The sequence below is a fragment of the Podarcis gaigeae genome (genome assembly GCF_964106915.1).
Source record: "Podarcis gaigeae genome assembly, chromosome: 1".
Taxonomy (NCBI): Eukaryota; Metazoa; Chordata; class Lepidosauria; order Squamata; family Lacertidae; genus Podarcis; species Podarcis gaigeae.
In genome coordinates this window covers 74187168-74211961 of record NC_139678.1, presented here as the reverse complement: position 1 = coordinate 74211961, position 24794 = coordinate 74187168, and the positions used below count along the sequence as shown (strand labels likewise).

Sequence of the window (24794 nt, the reverse complement as noted above, 5' to 3'; positions counted from 1 at the left end):
CTTCCACGATTCAGGCGCCTTCTTTCCCTCCATAATTTCATTGCTGACCTCCATCAGTGGTTGAATCAAATAGTCACTTAATGTCTTATAATACTTGGAGGTCAAGCCATCTGGCCCTGGAGACTTGCCCAGCTTCATATTCTGAATGGCATGTTCTATCTCTAATCGTGTTATTTTACTATTCAGGAGTGATCTATTTTCTTGTGATAGTTTTTTAAGTCCATTTTTCTCCAAAAATTTTGCAATCTCTTCCTCATTTTGTGGCCCTTGAGTGTATAATTTCTTAAAATATTTCTGGAAACATTTTCTAATTTCCACCGGGTTCTGAATATATCTTCCTTCTATTTCCAAATTTGTTACTATGTTCAACTTTTGTCTCTTCTTCAACTGCCAAGCCAGCAGTTTCCCACATTTGTTAGCCGATTCAAATGTTTTTTGTTTCATTAATTTAATCTTCCATTCTATTTCCTGATTTATCAGTTTGGAATATTGTGCCTGATGAAGTTTAATTTCTCTCAAGATCGGCTGTGACTTCGGGTTTACTCTTAGTTTCTTCTCTAACTCTTTAATTTTCCCCAAAATCTTATCCTTTTTCTCATTTTGTAGTCTTTTCTTTATGGCGTTCTGTTGTATCAAGAACCCTCTCATCACAGCTTTGCTTGCGTCCCAGATTGTTCTTTTTTCCACAGCAGTGTTCAAATTTATCTCAAAGTAGTCCTTTATTGTTTTTTTGGCCTTCTTAATAATCTCCTGATCTCTAAACAAGTTGTCATTCATCTTCCATCTAAAGGAGCCGGTTGGTAATAATGTCATGTCCATTTTCAACGCATTATGATCGGAGCAGGTCTTTGGGCAGATTTCCACTTTCTTCACCTTAGGAGCCAGACCTCTAGAAATCCATATTTGGTCAATTCTTGTCCAAGTCAGTTGGGCTTCAGAGAAAAATGTTCCTTCTTTCCCCAAGGGGTTCTTTGTCCTCCATATATCAATCCAGTCCATGTTGTCTGTCATTTCGAAAAAGGTCTTTGGTAGTCTGCCATCTTTAGTAACCTTTTGGCTTTGTGACCTATCCATGTTCGTTGAAACGATCCCATTCATATCTCCCATCATGATGATGTTATCATAGTCCAGATAATCCAGCATAATCTCATGCAACTTCTTGTAGAATTCTGATTTCCCTTCATTTGGAGCGTAGATTCCTAATATCAAAATTTTCTCTCCTTGGTGCTGTATTTCAATTGCCAAAATTCTTCCATGTTCATCTTTAAATAGAAATTTTGGTGAGAGGCTCTCCTTTGCATATATCACCACTCCTCTCTTCTTAACTGAATCCGAAGATATAAATTCTTGGCCTAACCTTTTATTTACCAATATTTTTCTGTGGAGCCTAGTCACATGTGTTTCTTGTAGACAAGTAATGTCTAGTTGCTCCTTTTTTAATATGTGAAAGATTTTCTTCCTTTTTTCCGGGCTGTTACAGCCATTTATGTTCCAGCTTAAAAGTTGCAGAGACATCCTGGATGGATCTGTTTAGTTTCCTTGGGATGGTGTTTTGTTCTGTGAGTCTTCAGGGTTCTGAGGTACAGGTACCTGTGGTGGTTCAGGCCCTGAGGGTAGTTCAAGTCCTTTATGAAGGTCCTCTCCGTAGGCAGTCAAAAACTTATCCCTATCTTCCAAAGTTCTAATTTTAATCTTCTTCCCTCTAAAGGTAAAAGATAATCCTTGGGGAAAGTCCCACCTAAAGATGATTGAGTTGCTTCTCAGCAGTTTTACTAAGTCCAAATATTCAGATCTGAGGTCCAACAGCTGTTTAGGAATGTCCTTAAAAATCTCAATTCTTTTGTCCGAAATGTTCAGGGATCTTCCGTAGTGCAGGCCCAAAATCTTGTCCCTTTCCTCCTTTGATCTCAACGTAATCAAACAGTCTCTGGGCTTTTCTCTCTTTGTGAGTCTTCCAAGTCTGAAGGCCAGCCAGAGATTACCGTGAATGTACATAAGAACATGGATCATGCCAATGTCCCATCTAGACTAGCATTCTGTTCTCACAATCAGATGCTTGTGGAAAGCCAGAAAGCAGGATTTGAACACAAGAGCCCTCTTCTCTCCTGTGGCAACTTGGTATTCAGAATCATTACTGCCTCCAGCCCTCATGCCTGGTAGCTGTCAATAGCCTTCTCCTCCTATATAGAAAGGAGTACTTTCAGATACGATCCCAACACTACCCTCATGTCTCCATGCATAACCAACATATCTATGTTGTCTGAACAGGGCTACTTTTGTTATTATTGCATCCCTCTTCTTTAATAAAATAAGCTAAAAGTAGAAATGGTTAGAATAATATTTCTTTCTTTTTCTTTCCTCATGAACAGCTTAATAGTATCTATATGTTTGCACCCAAGATTTCTTGTCCTCTTAAAAAAAGTAGAAAATGCTCAGGCATATTTTCTTTTACTTGAGCACAAAATGTGGTGAACTTAATTTAGCAGCTTTTGGTTAATTCTCAGGGATTCAGGTAGGTTAATCCGAAAGACATACTAAGCACCACCCTGAAACATGATTCTGTTCCTGAGCAAGAGATTAACCATTACAAGTTGTGTTGGTATCAACATGTGATAATATTGTGAAATGAAAATAATTGGTATTGTTGAGGAGGAAGATTGGTGGAAAAAGATGACTGCTGCTGAGCTGTAATAAACCCCTGAAATAAAAAACAACAGGAGCAAGTGCTCCTGTCAAACTAACAGTGATGTCCATAGATCCTTGGGAGAGGCCATTTTGTCTGCCCCACAAACATCTGATGCTCATGTGGTGGTAACTCAAGATGGAGCCTGCTCTGTGGTAGCTCTAAATGTCTAGGGTCTCTTACCAAGAGGGGTCCAGCTAGCTCCATCTCTGATGACTTTCTGCCAGCAGTTAAAGACCTATTTATTTAGACAGGACTTTGAACCATAAACTGATTTGCAAGTATGTTGTAATTTGTTCTTAATTTTTTTAGTGATGCTCTACCTGATTTGTGTTTGTTACATTTATTGCTGTGTCGTTGTACGTGTATTGTTGCTGTTAGCCACCCTGAACATCATTTGGTGGGAAAGATAAGATACAAATTTAACATGTTTGATAAATAACAGGCAAACAGTCATTGCAAATGACTCACGGATGCAAATGGCAGGGTAGGTTGTTGTGGCTCCCTTTGAAGGAACCAGACTTATTTTTGGTAATGATGCAAAACACATTGACATCCCATTTATTTCCATTTTCTAATTGTCGCTGTTTTGCAAGAGGGATCTAAGAGCATTCCGAAACCTGGCTTCTCCAATTAAATTGGATTAAAGGGCTCTGCCACCCTAGTGCAACAAATCCCCATCGAAAAAGAAACAGGACTTTTCACAGTTTGGAAACTGATGGGAAAATGTACTGGAAAGTGTGGGATGAATGAATGAGTAATGACAACTCCCTAGGAGCAGATCAGGGCGAATGCACAATCAGTGTTATATAATTGCCTCACAAACAAATCAGAATGGCGCAGAGAGAGAGAGAGAGAGAGAGAGAGAGAGAGAGAGAGAGATGTCATCAAGAAAGGCCTGAATGCAAAATAAGAATAAGAATATTTGCAGCTTTTCTCAGTACAACCCTTGTCAGGAAGCACTGTGGCACTGCTCGCTTTCCACACTCTTATGGGCAACCAAGTTTTGGGCAGCCTAATGATAGTCCCATTCCGTCTTTCACGGCTTCTAATTTCTGCTGCTCTGAACCCCACAATCACTCCATATTTCTGTGTTTTGAACCTCATAATCGCCCCCATCTTTCTGTGTTCTGTACCACTAGGACTGAGCCTAGCTCGCAATATCCAGTTCCTTTGCTTTTCCACATATGAGTTCATCCATTACTGCCATGGTCAGTTCCCCCTGTTCCTGTCGTTCTCCTCCTCCTCCTCCTCCCTCCCCTTCCCACTTCAGTGTACAGCAGCATTCAGAAACAACCACCAGGTGGCATCTTAGAGCAGCACTTGGGAAGGTATAGGCAGCACTTTAGTTACAGGTGTACTATGTTACACCTGTACCACGTTATCTCCCCCCCCCCCCCCCAGATTTATTCTGTCCAGGAACTAAAATGCTTCATTGGCTCAAAATGTAGGAGGACTGGGGCTGTGAACTGATTACAGAATTTGAATTGGTTAATTACCTGCTTTTCATTTTTAGTTAATTGACTGCTGGCTGTCAAAACCTCAATATAGATGCCTTTTTTAGATACTGAAGGAAGTGTGAGATAAATTACAATTTAATACATGAGAGCTGCCTCCGCTTGCTAGAAGAAAGATAGTCTTTAAGCAAGAGCATCTCCTGGGCTGTAGAACTCCCTTACAAATGAATTACAAATGGCCCTGACAGTACAAGCCTTCAAAGAGGCCTTTATATATATATTTGGGTTGCCTTTTCCTAGGGTCTTGGTGCCTCTATTTTATCAAGCTGCTGAACTATTTTTAACTGGATTGCACTCGGTTTTATGGCGTGCTTTTGCCTCTGTTTTTTAAACTGCCGTTATATACGTTGGGGGGGGGATTGAGGAGCTACAAAAATCATTTGGGCATCACATTGGGGTACCATAGCGCAGAGATAGCATCTGTGTCTCATGCAGAAGGCCCTGGGTTCTATTTCAGGAAGCACTGGGAGTGTTGGCTCCCTGACATACTTGAGAGTCGCTACCAGTCAGTATAAGCAATTCTAAACTAAATGGATCAATAGACAATATAAGGGAGCTTCCCGTTTTCCTATGTACATAAGGGAACATTTTTGTGTCGGGGGGGTGATATTAAAATGTTTATTTTTATTTAAAATGAGCAGATCTTGGGTCTTGGATGGTCACACAATATTTTGGCATCCCTGTGTCACAACAAGAAGCAGTCAGCAAAATAATAGTATCACAGCAGACAACCTAAGGGACCAGTCAATTTAAAAATCTACATTATTATTATTATTTAAAAGGACTAAAAATAATAATTTGACAACACAGCTGGAGACCTATAGGAGCAGTCCAAAAAATAAAAAAAAATTAAAGTGACACATTTCGAGGAGCGACTGGGGAGCACAACAAACCAGTTGGAGGGCCATACACAGGCATAAGTTGTTGTTAGCTACCCCAGTTCAAAGAGATGCTACTTTCCTTTACTAGCTTTGTAACATTCTGCTCTCCAGAATGCGCAGCATGCCTTACAATGAGCATCTCAAAGATGCCTGTGGCTGAAGGGGCTGGAAAACAATATGGGAAGAAGAGGCCTGTGTTGTGAGACTGTTCTGCACGCTGGAAAATCAACAATATTACCCCCCCCCAAAAAAAAAAAACCCCAACACGTTCATATATTTTTCCTTTAAGTATCCTATATGCAATCTCCTGATTCAAGGAACAGCTTCAGTCATGTTACCTTTTTAAAAGAGCAGTGTATTTATAGTGATCTCACTGCCCTAGATACCTAAAGGTTCATCCATTTCCTTTTATAGGAAGTGTGTGCTAATTAATGGGAAGGAAAACTCAAATATCCCTGGGGAAGAATGAGGCCACCCAAGTATGCTATGGTACTAAAACGCAGTAGGCTACTAACTATCGCAAACTAGTCTGACGAGTTAACCTCCGTCGGAAAAACGAAGTAGCCAGTGCCACCTACACATCTGGGCATGACTCAACATAACCTAGACCCAGTGGTAACCTCAGTATGTGAATCAGTCTTCATGTGATCTGCTTATTATAATCTCTGAAGAGATACTTAGGAGTAACTGCGTTTGTGGCCTCCCTCCCCAAGCTCTTTCAATGCCTTTTGCATGTACCATAGGCAGCTCAGAGGCAACTCTGCTATTAAGGATTTCTAATCTAGGTTGCCACTTAGCTAGTTTCTGACTACTGAAGTAAGAGGCTTCCTTCACTTCTATACTTTTTAATATATCTCTACAGGCAGTGCTATTTTTCTAGAAAAAGAGGTGCCACGAACACCTCCCTTGTTCTCTTAGAGTGGCAATGGTGCCCACCTAAGAGGTTCCGGAACTGAGTTCTGGGTGAAAAAAAGCCCTGACTACAGGGAATATTTTAATTTAAACATTTCAAATGTTCTCTGACTAGATCAAGATTTTCAAGGTTCTGGGCAAACAGTGCCCTCCTCCTTTATTTGTCTGCAGGTCCTCACTTCCACTGGTATCCCTATTTTAATTTCCCACAAATCCCCTGAGGTATTCTGGGAAATCAAAATGGCTGTGAGATTGAGCTGTTGGGCATTGCTTGAAGCACCAGGCACCAGTGATGAGCCCTGCCAGAGTTCTAGGGCCCCAGCAGGATGCCAGATACTGATACCAGCCCTGACCCTTCGAGTAAAGGTGACAATCCTGTGCCTGACCACACTGTGTCATTTTTGGCTATGATTCACCCAGGCAAACAGTAATTGGACCTCGTGAACCACTGCTTCCCTGTATAGCCATTTGTTTTCCACTGAAAGAAATAAAATATTCCATACCTGCCAAGTGCCCTGGAAAAAATGGGGCATCCCATTTTTTCATGCAAGATCTCGGTGGCCATTTTGAGTGCCGTGATCTCACGTGCTTTTGTGCTGTGCTCTAGCCCCCCAAAAGCACTTTTTGGGGGTTGGGGTGCAGCATGGGTCACGTGAAATGCCCATGAACGCATCCCAGAAGACGTGCATTCTGGATTCAGATCCAAAAAAGTTGCCTGGTATGATGTTCTCCCATTCCATTTCTGTTGACAACCATCTTGGATGGAAATTTTATGTTTTGTTAAATATCCGAATGTGATGGCCTTATCTTGGCCTGGCCATTACCTTGCACCTCATTCCTTCTGAGCTGCTTTCATACTAATTTTGAATACATTTACCACAGACGCCTTGCTTTTTACTATTAATTTTCAACTTTGGCCAATGAGAGGGGAAGAACCTGACTCCTCACATCCTGGCTTAAGTCAATGTCACATAAATGTTTCAAGGTTTCCTCCAGCTTTTTAAAGTCACATAAGTGCAACAGATGTGTACAGGTGCACACAAGCCCATAGCAATGACCATGTGAGGGGCAGCGCACTTGTTAGTAGTATGCACAAACCCTGGCCCTGAGCCTGACTCAAAGACCAAAGCCTCTGTTTTGAATGGTCTGGCAGGCTAAAGGCTGGTGTGGCTTTGTTGAAACACTTTTCAAAACCTCTTTCTAAGAAATACTTCACAACGAATGCAGAAGGGATCCAGTTGAGTCATGGTGGCTGCCTGAAGGATCCTGTGCTTTGTTAGCTGCCCATGGAGGAAATAAATTGTCTGCGATTGTTTGGCTTTGGCTGCTGGAATGGGAGTGTGCTGCCAATTAGTTCATAAGCCCTAATTGGGGTAGGAATTTCTCTTGCATGCCAACACAGGCACAAAGCCTGTCCTCACCTCCATCCCCCGCCCCAACCCTCAGCACCACGACAAAGGAAGCTGCCTTCCCCAATTGTTTTTCGGCAGCAAAGCCTACCAGCTGCTCTGTTGTTTTCAAGAGGTCTTGGGAACCAATATGGCCGCTCATTCTTGCTCTCCCATAATGCCTCAATTACCAAGCCTAGGCCCACTTGACAGCTTCACTGAACTCTCTCACTCCTGACTTCCTTGGACCTATTTTGGGCAAGGGTTTTGCATGCAGATTCCCAGCATTTCCAGGGAAAACCCCTGGTCTGAAATTCTTATCAACTGCTGTCAGTCAACGCAAACAACACTGCGCAGGATGAAGAACTTTCCTAGTATACAAAGGAATGCTGGGCTAGACAGGCCAATGATCTGAATTGGCATAAGGCAGTTCCTTACGTTCCTATCTCTGCTATCATATTCCCTTCCCTATTCCTGAATAGAGATGGTGATAAATAGGCACAGCCTGGCAAGGACTCCATGACTTTTCTGTTTATAGAATTGGCTGTTGGGCAAATACACAGACATTATCCCTTCTAAGGTTTTCTTTTCATTTAGCTCACATTGGCATGCAGTATAAACATACAGATGCAAATAAAAGCCCACTTGGCCTCTTCATTTCTCAAAGTGTCACACGGCAAAGAATAGCTGGAGATATTTGACTATTGTTATTTCTGTGAGTTGGCCCAAATTTGCTTACATGCTTTCATGAAGCTGACACACGGGGATGAAAGAAACATATGGAAATGGGAGTGGTTGGAGTCAAGGAAAAGTGGGAATGAAACCGGGGGGGGGGGGGTGCAGGGCCAGCCAGCCCATTAGCCCCACTGAGACAGTTGCCTCAGGTGACAGGGTGGGGACAGCTGTGAGGAGCAGCAGATCTGGAAAAAGAGGAGTGTTCTTACATGCGTTGGCTGCTTTTGCCATTCTCCTTTCATCTGTGGATAGGAGCTGCTGTCACCATCCCAGTCACCCTCTGAGAAGGAAAGCCCTCTGCCACCACCTCAGAAACAGCTGCCCACCCACCGAGACTCAACCCCTCCTCCTCCTCGGCTCTGAAGGCTCCTGAGGAGCATGCCTTTGTGCCCCAACCTGCTCCTTTCTGGCCATTTTTCTCCCCCTCTGCCTTCAGCACACTGGGGCCTCAATGGGCTATCTCCAGTCACCTCAGGTGGTGGTGGAGGAGAAGGACGGGGCGCCATTTTGCCTTACACAACAAAATGTCTTGGGCCAGGTTTGAGGGTGTGTGTACCCATCTGAAGCTGGGAACAGGTGACCTATGAAGCCTACAGCCAAGATCTGTAGAGTTAAATCAGAAACACCAACACAGTGGTCTTTGGACCTCCAGCGTTTTCATTCCTGTCCTTTCTTTCTGATATCCACTCTCTCCCCCCCCCCCCCCCCGTTTACTTCACCCATCGCCCTTCAGCTTAGGGTCCTGCCTCTTTCATACACCTTTTTCTTTTCAGCCAGAGTGGGGGCTGACTTCCCTGCCATTTTCCTGAGGAAAATTACTCTTCTCACACCTGTTATTTGCCCCACAAGGAAAAACATAAGCATTCTCTGGAAAATCTCTGCACGTTTGCCTATCAGTTTTATATTGTTCCTCTTATTACTTATGGAATGGTAACTCAATCACCCATTATTTCAGCAAAGTTCAGCCAATGAACAGCACTTTACATTTTTTCATGAAACTTACATCTCATCTTTCCTCTATCAAGGTGCTCAGGGTAGCATACACATAGAATTATCCCACCAGTCCTATGAGGTAGGCTAGCCTAAGGGACAGAACACCAAGTTGACTTTAGGCCTGTGCAAGCATTTGAGCCCAAAACTTTCCAGTCCTACGTTCTATGCAACATTGTTCCTGTTGAATGCTTACCACTGGTGCAATAAATGTAAGCACGATAATTCTGCTCTGACTTTCTTTACTTCTGTATAGTTTCTCTTGAAGGTCTGTGTTTGCACAGTTGATGAAAAACTAGTTGGGCTTTCCCCCCTTTTTTTCTTTTGTAAAACAGCAACAATATTCTGCTGTATTTATGGATGTGTATTCAATTTCACATGCATGTTTAAGGAGGAAGTGTATACAAATGTGTAGACCTCTTTTGCATGAAGCAGAAAGGCTTCGTGCTTTAAAATGACAGCCCTTGCTGAGTGAGCTTCATCTGCTTTGTTTTTAAAATTGAGCAAAACGGCTGAAATCTGAGTCCCTTTGCATCGACTCCTTGCAACCAAGATTGGTTTAGCTGTCATTTGCTTCCTTCTGTTTTGTACAACTGCTTATGAAAGTATTCTTGTAACCCAGGGGATCACAAATTATTTGTGTCCAGGGGCACATTCAGAAAGTTAAGAAATCGTCATGGGCACACAAAATACCCATTTCACAGAAGGGCGGGGACTGGCAGCTTTCAGACCCCAACAGGCAAAAAAACCACCCTGCACCCTCCAAAAACTTATAAAACACAAACCAAAAAGCAGGCACCCCTTCAAAACCAAATAACAAAAAGTTTTTAAAATAAAATAATTGGGAGGGGAGTGGGCTTTGGTGTGTATCCAAGAGGTATGTCTGGTTATGATTATCCCAGCTGTAACTCAACCATTTCATTTTACTTTATTAAAAAGAAGCATTGCGAAGTATTGCTTAGGTCTGATTTCTAGAGATGCTACCAAGTCTTACTATAAGACACCTTACGGTCTAGTATAGCTGAAATATGGTCTTAGAATTTTTTAAATTGTGGTTTTTGTGCGTATTAACAGCACATCTGAGTGTGACAGCTGTGCTTTTCAGCATGAAGACAAATATGGTGATAAAATGAAGCTCACAGCTAATCTTCAGCGGCAGAAGGAGCCCAGCTCTCCTTCTTATAAGCACCTCACACTTCTCCTGTGGTGTTGTCAAGAAATTAACTGCGTAGAAAATTGACCCTCCAATTGCTTATTCCAAAATTTAACAAGTACAGCTTTTGCTAGGGTTCATCTCCATGGGGTGGGGGGTTTGTAAATGATCCAAGTCACCGACTTGGAGGAGCTTTCCTGATCTGAGATTACCATACTACAATTAGAGTATCCCAAATAGATCTTATTTCAACTTAATAGGAGACCCTCAAGGAAGCCTCTCTAAGCTATCAATTCCATTTGCAGGCTGCTCTTATAGTAGGAAACCCTTCTTTATGTTCATTCTAATGTACATCCCTGCAGTTCAAAATCATTTCCTCTCCCTATCCTCAGGCAATGAGGTTTATTATTTCTTCATTCTCATCTCATGTACAGTGGTACCTTGGGTTAAGTACTTAATTCGCTCTGGAGGTCTGTTCTTAACCTGAAACTGTTCTTAACCTGAACCACCACTTTAGCTAATGGGGCCTCCTGCTACTGCTGCCATGCCGCTGGAGCATGATTTCTGTTCTTATCCTGAAGCAAAGTTCTTAACCCGAAGTACTATTTCTGGGTTAGCGGAGTCTGTAACCTGAAGCGTATGTAACCTGAAGCGTATGCAACCCGAGGTACCACTGTAATGTGTTCAGTTCTGGGCACCATACTTTAGCATGTAGACAAACAGGAAGGTGTTCAGAGGAAGGGGGGAAAGGCAGCCAGTGAAATGGAAAACAAGATTAGAAGGAAGTGGGAATGTGGGCAAATTCAACCTGGAAAAGAGAAGGCAGAGCAATTGAGGAGGTGACTGTCACAGAGAATAGGGGGTAAATTCATTCTCCAACCAACCAACCAACCAACCAAGAAGTTGTTAAAATTAAAACAAATCTGGCTGTTGAGAACTATTACTGGTACACACACACACATTTGTTGTTGAATATATTTTGCTATGGTGACCTGCGACAAGTATTTTATCTATTTTGCAGCTGGCTGTAGTATGTCCGTAGCGTGTAAATGTAGAGTATGCTACTGTGAAACTCTGAAATGGTAGAGATGGTCAACAAACATGAGCGAATGTTGTCTGTTCCTTTCCCACATGTATCTGTTCAATGTCCAAAGTGACATTAAGTAAATACTGACAATAATGACCATTAAGTGACAGGCCACATTGACTGGTTTATCTCTGCATTTCTAGGAATTCATCAGATGTCTGCTGCGTTGTCAGCATTCTGGGCTGATGGCTGACAACCTCCATCATTTTGGACATTCACTGAAATATGTGCACAAGATGACCAAATATCTAATCACCTTCAGTGCCAACGGAAATGCTCTTAAATCTATAGTAGCCAGTACATTTAAAACATTCAGTTGTCTTACCTGCTGACAATCCTTTGGGGTGGACATGATTCAGTACTTGCAATGCCGAAGTTGCTTCAGGTAGTTAAGGCATTATTGCTTTTCCCCTTCTCTTGTGGAGGCACCTGTTTCTGTTTTAACCAAAGCAGCCTTCCAAGTGACCCTACCCATTTTTTTTAATAATGACAGCCACCTAACACCAACACAAGCACCTGCTGGAAAAGGAAGCCAAGCACTGCTTCCAGGGTATGGGTAGGAGGAACCCAGTCAAAGAAATGTATATCCAAATAATAGGCAAATATTTCTGTTGCAGTGTCTAAAGCAGTTATGGGGCATATGACCATCAAAACCTGGATACACACACACACCATACAAACCTGAAAACACTGCACACAACTTCAAAGCAATTTCACAGAGAAGATAAGAACATCTGGGCCTCTTGTGCCCTGACCCAGCAAATATAGTTCTCTCTAAATAATTATGTTATGTTATGTTATGTTATGTTATGTTATGTTATGTTATGTTATGTTATGTTGTTATGTTGTTATGTTATAAAAATGGTTGGACTATTAGCTTTCTGGAGAAGGAACATTTACCATGATCAGCCCTAGTGGATAGGCAAAATGCAGTATTTTGCTTACTTTGTCTTTCAGAAGCCATAACTCTGCCATATCTCCTGAAGCAACCTTGAATCCATGCAGACATTCTGAGGTGAGTTCTCCCACCACAGAATAACTTGGTTAGATGTATCATTTTGATGAGGAAACTTTTTTTTATAGCACATCTCACAGAGAAGGCAAAAGTGGTTATCTGTACCCATTTTCAATTGTATAATATTGATGCTGTGTTGTCTGGATACAGGCATAAGCCTTAGTGGGGAACCAATGTTTTGCCATTGACTTTAGTAGAAAGCAGACTATTCTCACTAGATTAAGATCTGTATCATAAGTGTAATACACATTTCAGCTGTCATATTTCTAAATATTGCAATTGCCCTTACTTAGACCATCTATGACTGTTTTCTGTTTTGTTTTCTGTTTTAACAATCTTGTGTATTTTATATTCTGTCACTTTTTATTTGTGGCTAAAGGTAAAGGTAAAGGTACCCCCTGACCGTTAGGTCCAGTCGCAGACAACTCTGGGGTTGTGCGCTCATCTCGCTCTATAGGCCGAGGGAGCCGGTGTTTGTCCGCAGACAGCTTCCATTTCATCTGGCCAGCATGACTAAGCTGCTTCTGGCTAACCAGAGCAGTGCACGGAAACACCGTTTACCTTCCCTCCAGAGCGGTACCTATTTATCTACTCTCACTTTGACGTGCTTTTGAACTGCTAGGTGGGCAGGAGCTGGGACCGAGCAACGGGAGCTCACCCCGTCGCGGGGATTTGAACCGCCAACCTTCTTAGCGGCAAGCCCTAGGCTCTGTGGTTTAGACCACAGCACCACCCGTGTCTCCGTGATTTGTAGCTAGTGGACCCTTAATAACATTATCTTCCCTGAGGGAATTGCTCTGCACTGCAGACTACATTGGGTGTCAGACTGTGGGGTAACACTACAGAGGCAGGAAATTCTCAACCATTTAGTTTAATATTACAGAACCTGTGAAAGAAAATGTAAGTGATGTTTGTTTGCTTTGTTTTTTGAGGAGAGTGATGCAGCAATTCTGATTATGTCATCTTGGGAGTTCCCTAATGAAAGAAGGGTGAGCTAAGAATTGCAGTCACAACGGATTATGACATAAATTAATTGATTCACTCTGTCAAGTGCGCTCCCCCCTCAAATGTTTATCTGCCTTAACCCACTGGAATTTGCTACTACACGTTTCACAACATATGAATTTGTGTCTTAAGAAACTTCTATCTGATGTGGAATGTAAACCAGTTTTGATTTTGAGTCAATATCCTTTCCTTCCTTCCTGTTCCTGTTCCTGTTCTATAATGATTGCTCCATGTGTAAACAAGTAGTGTTTATAATGGTTTCTGGAAATGCCCTTCTTCTCCAATATCCAAACAGTCTAAGATCATCATTTCTCCCTGTAATGGAGTTGAGCTTACCTTCTTGTTCTCTGCCCCTACAATTGGGAAAGGAGCTAAGGCCTTTCAGGGGAGGGGAAACTTGACACATGGTTGCCATTATTTATTTATTATTAAGGGTATTTATGCACCACTTAATCATTAACGTTTCTAAGCAGTGCACATACAATTACAAAAAATAAATAAATAAACCACATGAAGAGTAAGAGTAGTAGGAAATGCACGATGAAGCCAAACACTGCCTTAAGATGCCTGCTGAAATAAGGACGTGTTTTTCATGTGCCTGAAACTCCACAAGGAGGGGGCTGTCTAATCTCGGTTAGGGAGAGTTCCACATCCTTGGACCTGCTACACTGAATACATGGCTACCAGTAATTGCAAATTTTGAATGCAGAGTAGCAGCCTGTGGTTTTTTTGTTTTTTTGAATAGGGAATCCTATTTGTTGTTGTTGTTTATGAAACACTTCCCATAACCCCGTGAAGTGATTTACAGTACAATAGAAGCATATGCATAGCAACGGCCTTTTTTAAAACAGCTAAAATGTTTGCATATATGACAATTAAAAATAACAACAAACATAACACAGATAATGTGAAACTATAAAAGGAAAACATTTCTACGATCTGAAGAGAAACCAGAGAATAGATAATATAAATCTAATACATATAGCAACTGGGGTAAAATTCTGCAGTCAGGTGCACCAAGAGGCTATTTTTTATTGGGGGCAGGGGAGAATTGCATGTGTTCTAATGTCCTCTTATTATAATTTGTTGCATATGTGTGAAGGACTTGTTTGCTCATAGCTGTAATATGAAACACCTTTCAAGTAATATGCAGGAAAATAAGATGTTCTCTTTTATTGCCAAATCATCAGTGTTCTCAACACATCTGAAAGTATTCTGAATCAGGATACCTTGGTGTATTTGTATTATATTTTCATGGGAGAAATAAATGTTTAATGTTTTTCTGAAATCCTACCAGGAAGCCTTTGGGAAGAGGTGAAACTAGGCTTTATTCCACTCAGATCCAAGAGCCAGTTTGGCATCCCTCCCCCCATGCGCTTTTGCATACACACACACAGTGAAACTATCTTTTTGTCATGTCTCAGCCAGGAGAGCCCTTATCAGAGGGGGACCACGAGACCCTGGCCTTATACCAAATCCTGGTTCAGCCTCCATCTGGGATACTGCAACAAGGTCACGGAAAGGGCCATCTGCACCCAAGGTGAGTTCAGCCTCTAACTTTGGGGCTGAATTGGGTCCCAAACCCAAGGCAAATGCAGTACTACTGTAAAGACTAGATGGAAACCTGGCCCACCTGGAGATTGCAGGAAAGGATTCGTCCGGTGTAAAGTAAAGTACTTCCCCTCAGAAGTAATACACTCCTCCAAAGGAGATCTCTGATATGAAGGGGGTTGATAGGAGTCAGCTGAGGTTCGGGTTTATTACAGTAGCTTCAACTACTGTCTGACTCTTGTGAACTCTTCTAGCTTGGATCCTGACCTTGAACTGCTCTGATGTTGCCTCCTGCCTTTTGCAAGCTCACCTTGCTTGGACTCTGGCCCTGGATGCTGCTCTGTCTGCTTGCCCCATGGGTATTGTTGCTGATAAGACCCCTGTTTACTTAAGAGCCTAGTGTGAGCAGGACACCTTCTTTTATTTATAGGGTGATGGGTGATTATACAGTAGTTCTGCCTCCAGAACCTGCAGCCTCATCCTATGATGTGTTCCCCTCCCTCCTCCAAGCTCCATAGCTTGGAGCTCCATAGCTCTAAGCTCTCATCACCTTCTAATGATGTTCCGTGCTCACTCCTTCCTGCACCATGTAATCAATATGTCTCTAGGTCAATATGTGCATAGGTCACAGGTGGAGCACCTGTGTAGTAGGCCAACTCCAATCATCCTACTCCTCTTTGTCTATAGGGCTGATGAGTTAAAGGCCAACAACCCCTGGAGGGCCACAGGTTCATCACTACTTCCCTGGGAATGGCTACAATACGAGTCCACCTCTGACTACGTTACTGCTCTTCTGTGTCAGTTAACTGTGGAACGAGTGTACTTTTTTTATCTCCTGCCTGAAATTCATCAACATCGTAAGATAGAATTTGTGCTTTCCAGAATCATTAATTGCTTTCAAAGGTGTTTTTGAGGAATATCTAAATGAAAGAGTTGTACAATTGCTGTCATGAGAAACTCTTGTAAAAAATCTTCTACAGATATTGCTAACCATGAAACAAAGGGTTTTGATGCAAAGCCCACCATACTCTGTAGAATAGCTTATACTCTTACTTCAGCCACTAGAGGGATCTCCAAGAATATGGTTTACTAGTGCATCTGAAAGGCAGCTTCCGAATGTCATCAACATTTGCTTTATCTAAAGAGCTGCTACATTACTAAGCGGGCTGTGTGGGGCTCCATTTCCCCTGCTTCTCTACTTAAGTGTTCTCAGAAAGTCATGGAATGTATTGTTGCTATAGAAAAGGTAACAGCATAGGTCTTTATGACTAGACTCTTTCATAAGGAGAACCTACAGAAGTCAAATATTTTTGCAAGTTAGATAGCAGGTGTCTTTTCAGAGTTGCAGGATTTGTTTTGATTATTGTTTGTGGGTGCCAGACACCTACATAACCCCTAGATTTAACTCATGTTAAAATATAAATCAGACTAGCTTCTTGTGTTCAGGTAATCACCTGGGTGATGGGCCATTAAGAGACCCAAAGAAAGGGGTCTCTGTGCCAGACTGAAAATGGAAGGGGCCCTTCCTTCAGCTCTTTGTGAGAAGGACAAAAGCCAGAGCTTTAGAGTTGTGAGTTGGCAGTAATGTGACCTAGAAGTAAAGTTGCAAGCTGGAAAATCAGAGAGGCAGAGCACAGTGTTTGATTTCCACTTAAATTCAAGGCTGTGGCTATGGGAGAAACGAGACCCTTTGGGGTGTTAATGCTCCTCCTCCTCCATTGTAGGCTCAGGTTGCATATATGTGCAAGTAAGCCATATATTCTAAAGACACCAGAGTCCCTGCTGTGCCTTTTTCTCAGGAGAAAACATGAAACCTGGGTAAAGCACTTGGATCCCCTGGGATCTCGCACTGCTCAGAGATTGGGGTGGCATGCAACACTATATTACTGTGTTATGGAGAAGAGTTCCCAGACAAAGGCAAAGACTGAGTGGTACCTCGGGTTACATACGCTTCAGGTTACATACGCTTCAGGTTACACACTCTGCTAACCCAGAAATAGTACCTCGGGTTAAGAACTTTGCTTCAGGATAAGAACAGAAATCGGGCTCCGGCGGCGCAGCTGCAGGAGGAGGCTCCATTAGCTAAAGTGGTGCTTCAGGTTAAGAACAGTTTCAGGCTAAGAACGGACCTCCGGAATGAATTAAGTACTTAAACTGAGGTACCACTGTATAAGATAGTAAGAGGCTTCTTTCCTTCATGGGAGATTTTACTTTCTTGAGTTCCATGATCACTGCAGATGGTGACAGTAGTCATGAAATTAAAAGACGCCTGCTTCTTGGGAGAAAAGCAATGACAAACCTAGACAGCATCTTAAAAAGCAGAGACATCACCTTGCCGACAAAGGTCCGTATAGTTAAAACTGTGGTTTTCCAGTAGTGATGTATGGAAGTGAGAGCTGGACCATAAAGAAGGCTGATTGCCAAAGAATTGATGCTTTTGAATTATGGTGCTGGAGGAGACTCTTGAGAGTCCCATGGACTGCAAGAAGATCAAACCTATCCATTCTGAAGGAAATCAGCCCTGAGTGCTCACTGAAAGGCCAGATCATGAAGCTGAGGCCTGAATACTTTGGCCACCTCATGAGAAGAGAAGACTCACTGGAGAAGACCCTGATGTTGGGAAAGATCAAGGGCAGAAGGAGAAGGGAATGACAGAGGACAAGGTGGTTGGACAGTGTTCTTGAAGCTACCAGCATGAGTTTGACCAAACTGCGGGAGGCAGTGGAAGACAGGAGTGCCTGGCGTGCTCTGGTCCATGGGGTCACAAAGACTAAACGACTAAATGACTAAACAACAACAAAAGAGGCTTCTGCTATAGTGACAATGGAAAGATTTTGATTCTACACCAGTTTCACTGTGGGATCCCCATATTGCTAGATGAAATGCTTCTCTGAAAAATTCTACAGAAAAACCAATTGTGTGTCATGTTTTGATTAGGGTAACCCAAATTTATAGCTTGGTAAATTTAGCCACTTCACAGCAAAGTTCTGCTATACCTTTGGTTTTTTTCCTTTGCCACCACTGTTTGCATTGGGAGGTTCATGTGACACGATTTCTAGTTTAGCTCCCTACAATCATTTGGCATTCCTTTTGTCCAGACATTTATTGATGTTTGCAGACTTTTCTCTCTCTCACGGCTTCTCTCGTTACAAATCGACTTATGGCATTAGCATTCTTCATTGTGACTTGCAACAAAGAAGCTTAGTGTATGTGTTTTCAGGAAGTGATAGTGTTCTCTTGGTGTACAATAGCAATGAAGAAATAAAAATTCCTGCAGTGCAGCCTCTAGCGTACACTGTATATTAGCAATCACCTGAATTACCTACACTACAGACATAAGATGTCACATACAATTTGTTTCCCGGTGCCTGATCTGGTTTCGGCTGCCTGATCTACTTTCAGTCGTAGGAATCCTCAGAACAATGGCCTTCTGCTTGTGTGGAGGAAGGAATTAAATGTTGTGCTATTTATGTCATGCGGAAGAAATCAATAAGCAAGTGCAAGGTTGTGTTTCCCCCTGCCCCATCCACCAGGGCAACCACTAGAGACTCAGTCCCGCGGCCAGGCCTGTATCCAAATCAGACTGGATCAAAATAATCTGTCTTCCTGAAATGTCTTCGGCTACCCTACCACAGCTCTCTCCATGATGCCACCTGGCATAAGGTATAATGCATTTCCCTCCGAATCCATTAAATTCTATTCCTGCCTCACCTTACAACCATAGTCTATGAATGCTTAGGCTATAAAAAGACACTCTGCGGTTTTTGTTTCAGAAGGGTGTTGACTGGCAAACAATACACCTCTGGACAGCTTTGCCTCCATTCTTTGACATACCACAATGTTAAAAGTGGATTATTAGGGATGACCAAAATTCAAAGCCATATACCCCCATCTGTGATCCACAGAAATCAAAAGGATTTGGGTTTCACATCAACACATACAGTGGTACCTCAGGTTACATACGCTTCAGGTTACAGACTCCGCTAACCCAGAAATAGTGCATCAGGTTAAGAACTTTGCTTCAGGATGAGAACAGAAATTGTGCTTCAGCGACGCGGCGGCAGCAGGAGGCCCCATTAGCTAAAGTGGTGCTTCTGGTTAAGAACAGTTCCAGGTTAAGAACAGACCTCTGGATGAATTAAGTACTTAGAATCATAGAATCATAGAGTTGGAAGAGACCACAAGGGCCATTGAGTCCAACCCCCTGCCAGGCAGGAAACACCATCAGAGCACTTAACCCGAGGTACCACAGTATAGAATATTTCTAATTTGGCTCACTTAAAATTAAGGTGTAGTCCTAAAAACAGTTAATCCGGAGTAACTTCCACTGGAATTACTTCAGAATAAATGTCATTATTTGTATTGCCAATAATCCCAAAGCACATTTTTTTCTAGAGATCTGGTAACTTCTCAAGTGGCCTTTTCTGAAATACCTTTGCATGGGAGCCAATACCAATTACTGCATAACTAAGTAAACATACTGTGGTGGAGGAGGAAACTCAGCAACACAAAAACTATTTGTTAAGAAAGGCTCTAGGCACAAGTTTGGCTCTCTTTCTCTTGTCTTCAAAGCCTTTTGTCTTGCCTCCCCCAAGTCAGACTTGTTCTGTAAACCTTGAGTACATAACCATTATGTTTTCTTTATTTCTTCAGAAGCTTAAAACATTTGAAAACCTGTTCGTTTAGAACTCATACATTAGGAATGCTTTCCTTTAAAAAGGTGTGATACTCAAAGGAAACAACAGTCCATAAAGTCTATAGAGAAAATTTTGATTGAAAAAAAATGTATCCGGTTGTGCCACTCTGGTGAAGGAAGGCATTTTTGATCCAGCAATTCCTTCCATCAGTGGAATAGGGAGGGAGTGGTTTTCACCAAATCCCCCTCTCCTTTCCATCTGCCCAAACCCCTCACTGAAAAATTTGCCCCAGATTGGAGAACCCTGTGGAACAGGTGGGAGGTAAGGTGTTGTATTTTATATTTAACTTGGCTTATTTAATTTAATTTGGCTTTACTTTAATACTGATTTTAGTTGTCTCATGAGCTACCTTGAATATTGATGAAACTGAAAGGCGGGATTATAAATGTTATAAAAAACAAAAATGGACATTAGCCACCATCTACACTAGCAACATTAGGTATACTAAACTTCTAGACGCAGGTGGCACTGTGGTCTAAACCACTGAGCCTCTTGGGCTTGCTGATCAGAAGGTCAGCGGTTCAAATCCCTGTGACGGGTGAGCTCCCATTGTTCTGTCCCAGCTCCTGCCAACCTAGCAGTTTGAAAGCACGCCAATGTAAGTAGATAAATAGGTACCGCTGCTGCGGGAAGGTAAACGGCATTTCTGTGCGCTCTGGTTTCCATCACGGTGTCCCGTTGCACCAGAAGTGGTTTAGTCATGCTAGCCACATGACCCGGAAAGCTGTCTGTGGACAAATGCTGGCTCCCTCGGCCTGAAAGCGAGATGAGCACCACAACCCCACAGTTGCCTTTGACTGGACTTAACCATCCAGAGGTCCTTTTCCCTTTTTTTACCTACTAAACTACTAGTAAATCAATGTGTGTAAGCCAATGTTTCCTGGAAAGAAGCACGGGTGCACCCTACCTTGGCCACCTTGCAATACTAAGGTGAGTTCAACCCCACATATGCACTAAAATTTATAAAGAAATGCTTAAGGGGACTTCGAATGAAGCAGAAAAAAATAGAAGTCTCTCTTGTAAAGGAAGAATTTTTGTTAGAAACTGGAGGACAGATTTCACCACAACCCATTGCCAGCTTCATCACAGGTAAAAGATGGAAAGTTGGGGCAATAATAGTCTTATTTAAGCATTTTGAATGTATATCTATGGTCAGGGCTTGGGGCCACTGAGTGTCTCCATTTCCTCTGCCACCCAGTGGTTTCCACTCAAAGTATTCTTGGCCAAACATGCTTACAACCCTCCCTGCAACAGAGAATCCTATACAGTCATGGTTTCTGATCATGAGAAGAACTGTAAGCATATTCCACTGAATCTCTTGACCAGTCTCCTTCAGATTTCCCCACATAATTCAAGAAGTCAGGTGTGGAGGGGGCACCTCACTTGGTCCCACACCTCCATATATTCAGAACACATGGAAAGGAGGGTTGGCACAATACAGTATTACGCAAGTGACTGCATTTTGTCTTTCCTGAGCCGCCCTGCATGGCACTCTGCTGCAACTTGATAATATGTTTCCCATTTTTTCCAAACATGTCCCTGGATGTTCCAAGGTTGGGCCCCTTCTTTTGACATCTACCTCAATTAAAGTTCATGGGGCAGTGTCTTCACTTGTCAAAGTGATGAATGGCTGCCTTGCATTTTTCTCACCATTGCACCTTAAGCATGTTTTGGTTTGTTTTCACTTTAGATTGTTTCTTACCCACTGCGTTACTAAGAGTAATCCTAAAGTGGGTTAAATTCACAATGAAAAAACATAATTCATGAGAAAACAGCAGAATGATAAAATAATAGAGGGCCATTTTGCTCTTCTTTCTTCACTCCACCCTAACTGGCATTTGGACTGCCTGTTCCTGATCCCTTCACCTCCCATGGGTGAAACTTATTACCTTGGCATGCTGTCAGGGCACTAGTCTTGGACAACATCTTTCTGCCAAACTGGAGTTTTCTGGAAATTTCTTGGCTCATGCCCTGGAGCGAGCTCACCCTTGATCTCCAAAACTATTAAATCTGTCATTGCCAGCCTCCTTCCTCACATCCAGTGAAACAGGAGCGCATCTGTAGCAATGGTGAGAATTTCTAGAGGATAAAAAATTAATAGTGTAGATCCAAGAGGGTGAGGTTTCAGAAATGTGGACTACAAACAAGGAACTAGAATTGCATCATTACGTGTATAATCTAGCTTGCCGGCAATAATGTCTCTCATTGTTGGCGATAGGCAGTGTTATGAGTCATCCTCAGCCTAATGGTTGACAGGGCAGTAACAGGTGTAAGACATGAATAGTGTCATCTTAACAACAATAAAATAAAAGTGTGGATTGCACTGCAGTGATTGGACTGCAGCGATCTCTCAGCAGAGATTTTTTCAATTATTTGGACTCTTAGACTGCAAAACTGTGTATAGTTAATCTAAAGTCCCATTTAACTCAGCAGCACCTGCTTTTAATTGAAAATAGATGGATCATACTATTAGAATAAAGTAAGTATAAAACAGAAACAGTTTGCATCTTTATTGGTTGACTGCAGTCACTCACTTTGCCTCATTTGTAAAGGCAGTGCAGGGACATAAGTGCAGGGACAAATCCACAAGTTTGCTTCCCTCTGGAGGTCAAGGAATTTGGATGGATTGGTATAAACTGATGCAGCAAGTTTATCTGTTCGGTATTCATCTCTTTGGCCTCCTCTGCTGCCTCTTCACAAGCACCTGTCCAGTCATTCTACACATTTGTCATGGATTTAATCCTCCAGTATCCTCTTTTGTAGACTCTTCTGCATAGCTGTCAACGTTTCCCTTTTCTTGCGAGGAATCCTATTCGGAATAAGGGAATTTCCCTTAAAAAAAGGGAAACGTTGACAGCTATGCTCTTCTGTCCATTCATGCTTTTCACATTAATCAACACCTCTTCCCTTCTCTGTCTTCCACGCAGAGTCCAAAGATGCAGCTCTTTTGCCTCCCCCCCCCCCCCGTCATGCAAAATCGTGAATGGAATAATAGGGCAGATTTCCAATTTGGCGTTGCCGTTGAATACAGTTCTTTCCAAAGGAGCATTCCATGCCAGCAATTTTACAATATGTAACTAATTCTTATTAAACTTTAATATAGCATGGAAGCCAATTTCAGTACATTGGTACCTCGAGTTACAAACACCTCAGGTTACAAACGCTTCAGGTTACAAACTCCGCTAACCTGGAAGAGTGTTGAGAACTTTGCCCCAGGATGAGAATGGAAATCGTGTGCCGGCAGTGCAGCGGCAGCAAGAGGCCCCATTAGTGAAAGCACACCTCTAGTTGAGAACAGTTTCAGGTTAAGAACGGACCTCCGGAAAGAATTAAGTTTGTCGCTAGAGGCACCACTGTATTGGACAGAGGAAGTTGATTTTAAATCTGTCTCAGTGCAGGATAAAGGGCTAGCCATCATGACAACAGTAGACGAATTACCTTTCTTTGCGTTCTCTCCTATTTGCTCACAATGGCAAGGTGAGCTGTGCTGAAGATGGGATGGGCAGCGAAGTGGACAAGTTTGACGATGAGGCAAATTATTTGGGATACTGAAGACACAAGCAAATTCTGAAGAGCTCTGAAAGGATCTGTCCAAACTGGATAAATGGGGGACAACAAGGCAAATGAGAATCAGTACCAAGTGTAAACTGGTGCAAATTTGGGCTTAAACCCTTCTGCTAAGTTCACAAATTTATGAGGGTCTCAACTTGTGGTGACTAACCAGAAAATTTATCTTAGGATCATGTTGGGTAGCTAAATAACAGTAGCAACTAAGTATAGGATCAGGGATAGCTGCTGATCTGATTCAGCATGCTCCTCTTATATTCCTGCTTAAATATTCCTACCATTTGGTGAGCATCTCCCTGTTATAATCCTAAAGTTGCAGCCCAACCCTATGCAAGTGTTATGAGAAATAAATACCACTGTGTTTACGGAGAAGTGATTTTAGATAATGTCTGTGTAAAATTTCAGACACAGTAAATTTGGATTTGTTGCATTTTAGCCGTGTTTAAGAAACTTCTGTCTAAAGCAAGCCATCAGCCCTACTGGCTAATGGAAGGGCTGGCTCTGGGTGGTGAAAGTGGGTGCCTCTCACATAGACCCTAAGAATAAGTGAAGTGCAATTCTATGCTGCAAGGATGTTGGGGAGAATTGAGTGCTAGGAGTAGGAGGAACTGAGACACGGTGAGGGGTTAATGCTAGTGAAAAGCACTTCCACTTGTGCAAGATTGAGCACCTGGTTTTCACCAATCCCTCTACCTGCTGCAGTCCTCCTGTGTTTCCCGAAAAGCTACCCTTAAGGACTAGATCAGGGGTAGGCAACCTAAGGCCCGTGGGCCAGATGCGGCCCAATCGCCTTCTCAATCTGGCCCATGGATGGGCCGGGAATCAGTGTGTTTTTACATGAGTAGAATGTGTCCTTTTATTTAAAATGCATCTCTGGGTTATTTGTGGTGCATAGGAATTCATTCATTTCCCCCCCCCCCCAAAAAAAAAAATATAGTCTGGCCCACCACATGGTCTGAGGGATGGTGGACTGGCCCACAGCTGAAAAAGGTTGCTGACCCCTGGACTAGATCCCTGCTCCAATAGTATGGGATATGCTCCATAGGACTGCTATAAGTAGCGAGCAATCAGTGAAAACTGGGTGTCTTCCCTTGCAAGAGCAGAAATGCTTTCTTCAAGCAGGAAGCTACCACTGAACAAAGCCCAGTGCTTTTTAAAAGAAAAAGGTGCCAGTACTCACCATGAAGTTGTTACAGTAAGTGCCACACTTATAACATTTGAAAAAATAAAAGGTGCCGGTACTGCGTACTCTTGAGTACCCACAGAAAACAGCACTGGTAAAGCCCCTATTCGTTCAGAATAACCAGCCAAATCTCTGCCTGCAAGCTGCAGATTTTAGAAGCCAGAACTTTCTCTGGCAGATGCTTTTCTGTCTTGGAGCGCAGTGTTCTAACCATGCCTCAGAAGCCAGAACACTGTCTTCTGGAGGTCACAAATAATGCCTTACACACTCCCTGCACATTTTTGCCTTTGTTTGCTCTTATTCTCAGAATGAGTCCAATAGTTGTTGAGAAACCTTGTCCATAATTTCACTTTATAATGATCATTTCCCTGACACTTGGCTAACTTTTCCAAGTCCCCAGTTAAAATGGTAGTACTTTTACTACAGTACA

At 42.4% G+C, this 24794-nt stretch overlaps 2 protein-coding genes across 2 annotated transcripts in view; both read right to left on the bottom strand.

Moving 5' to 3' along the window:
• Window positions 1–11756, bottom strand: part of TRPM5 (transient receptor potential cation channel subfamily M member 5) — a 52047-nt gene extending 40291 nt beyond the window's left edge. Inside the window, exon 1 of the mRNA XM_083723891.1 lies at window positions 11672–11756. Coding sequence (XP_083580017.1) covers window positions 11672–11698 — 27 coding nt within the window. The 5' untranslated portion in view covers window positions 11699–11756. The remainder of the gene's footprint in view (window positions 1–11671) is intronic.
• TH (tyrosine hydroxylase) overlaps window positions 1–24794 on the bottom strand; it is a 532003-nt gene that overhangs the window by 291880 nt on the left and 215329 nt on the right. The gene's annotated exons all lie outside the window — the stretch shown is intronic.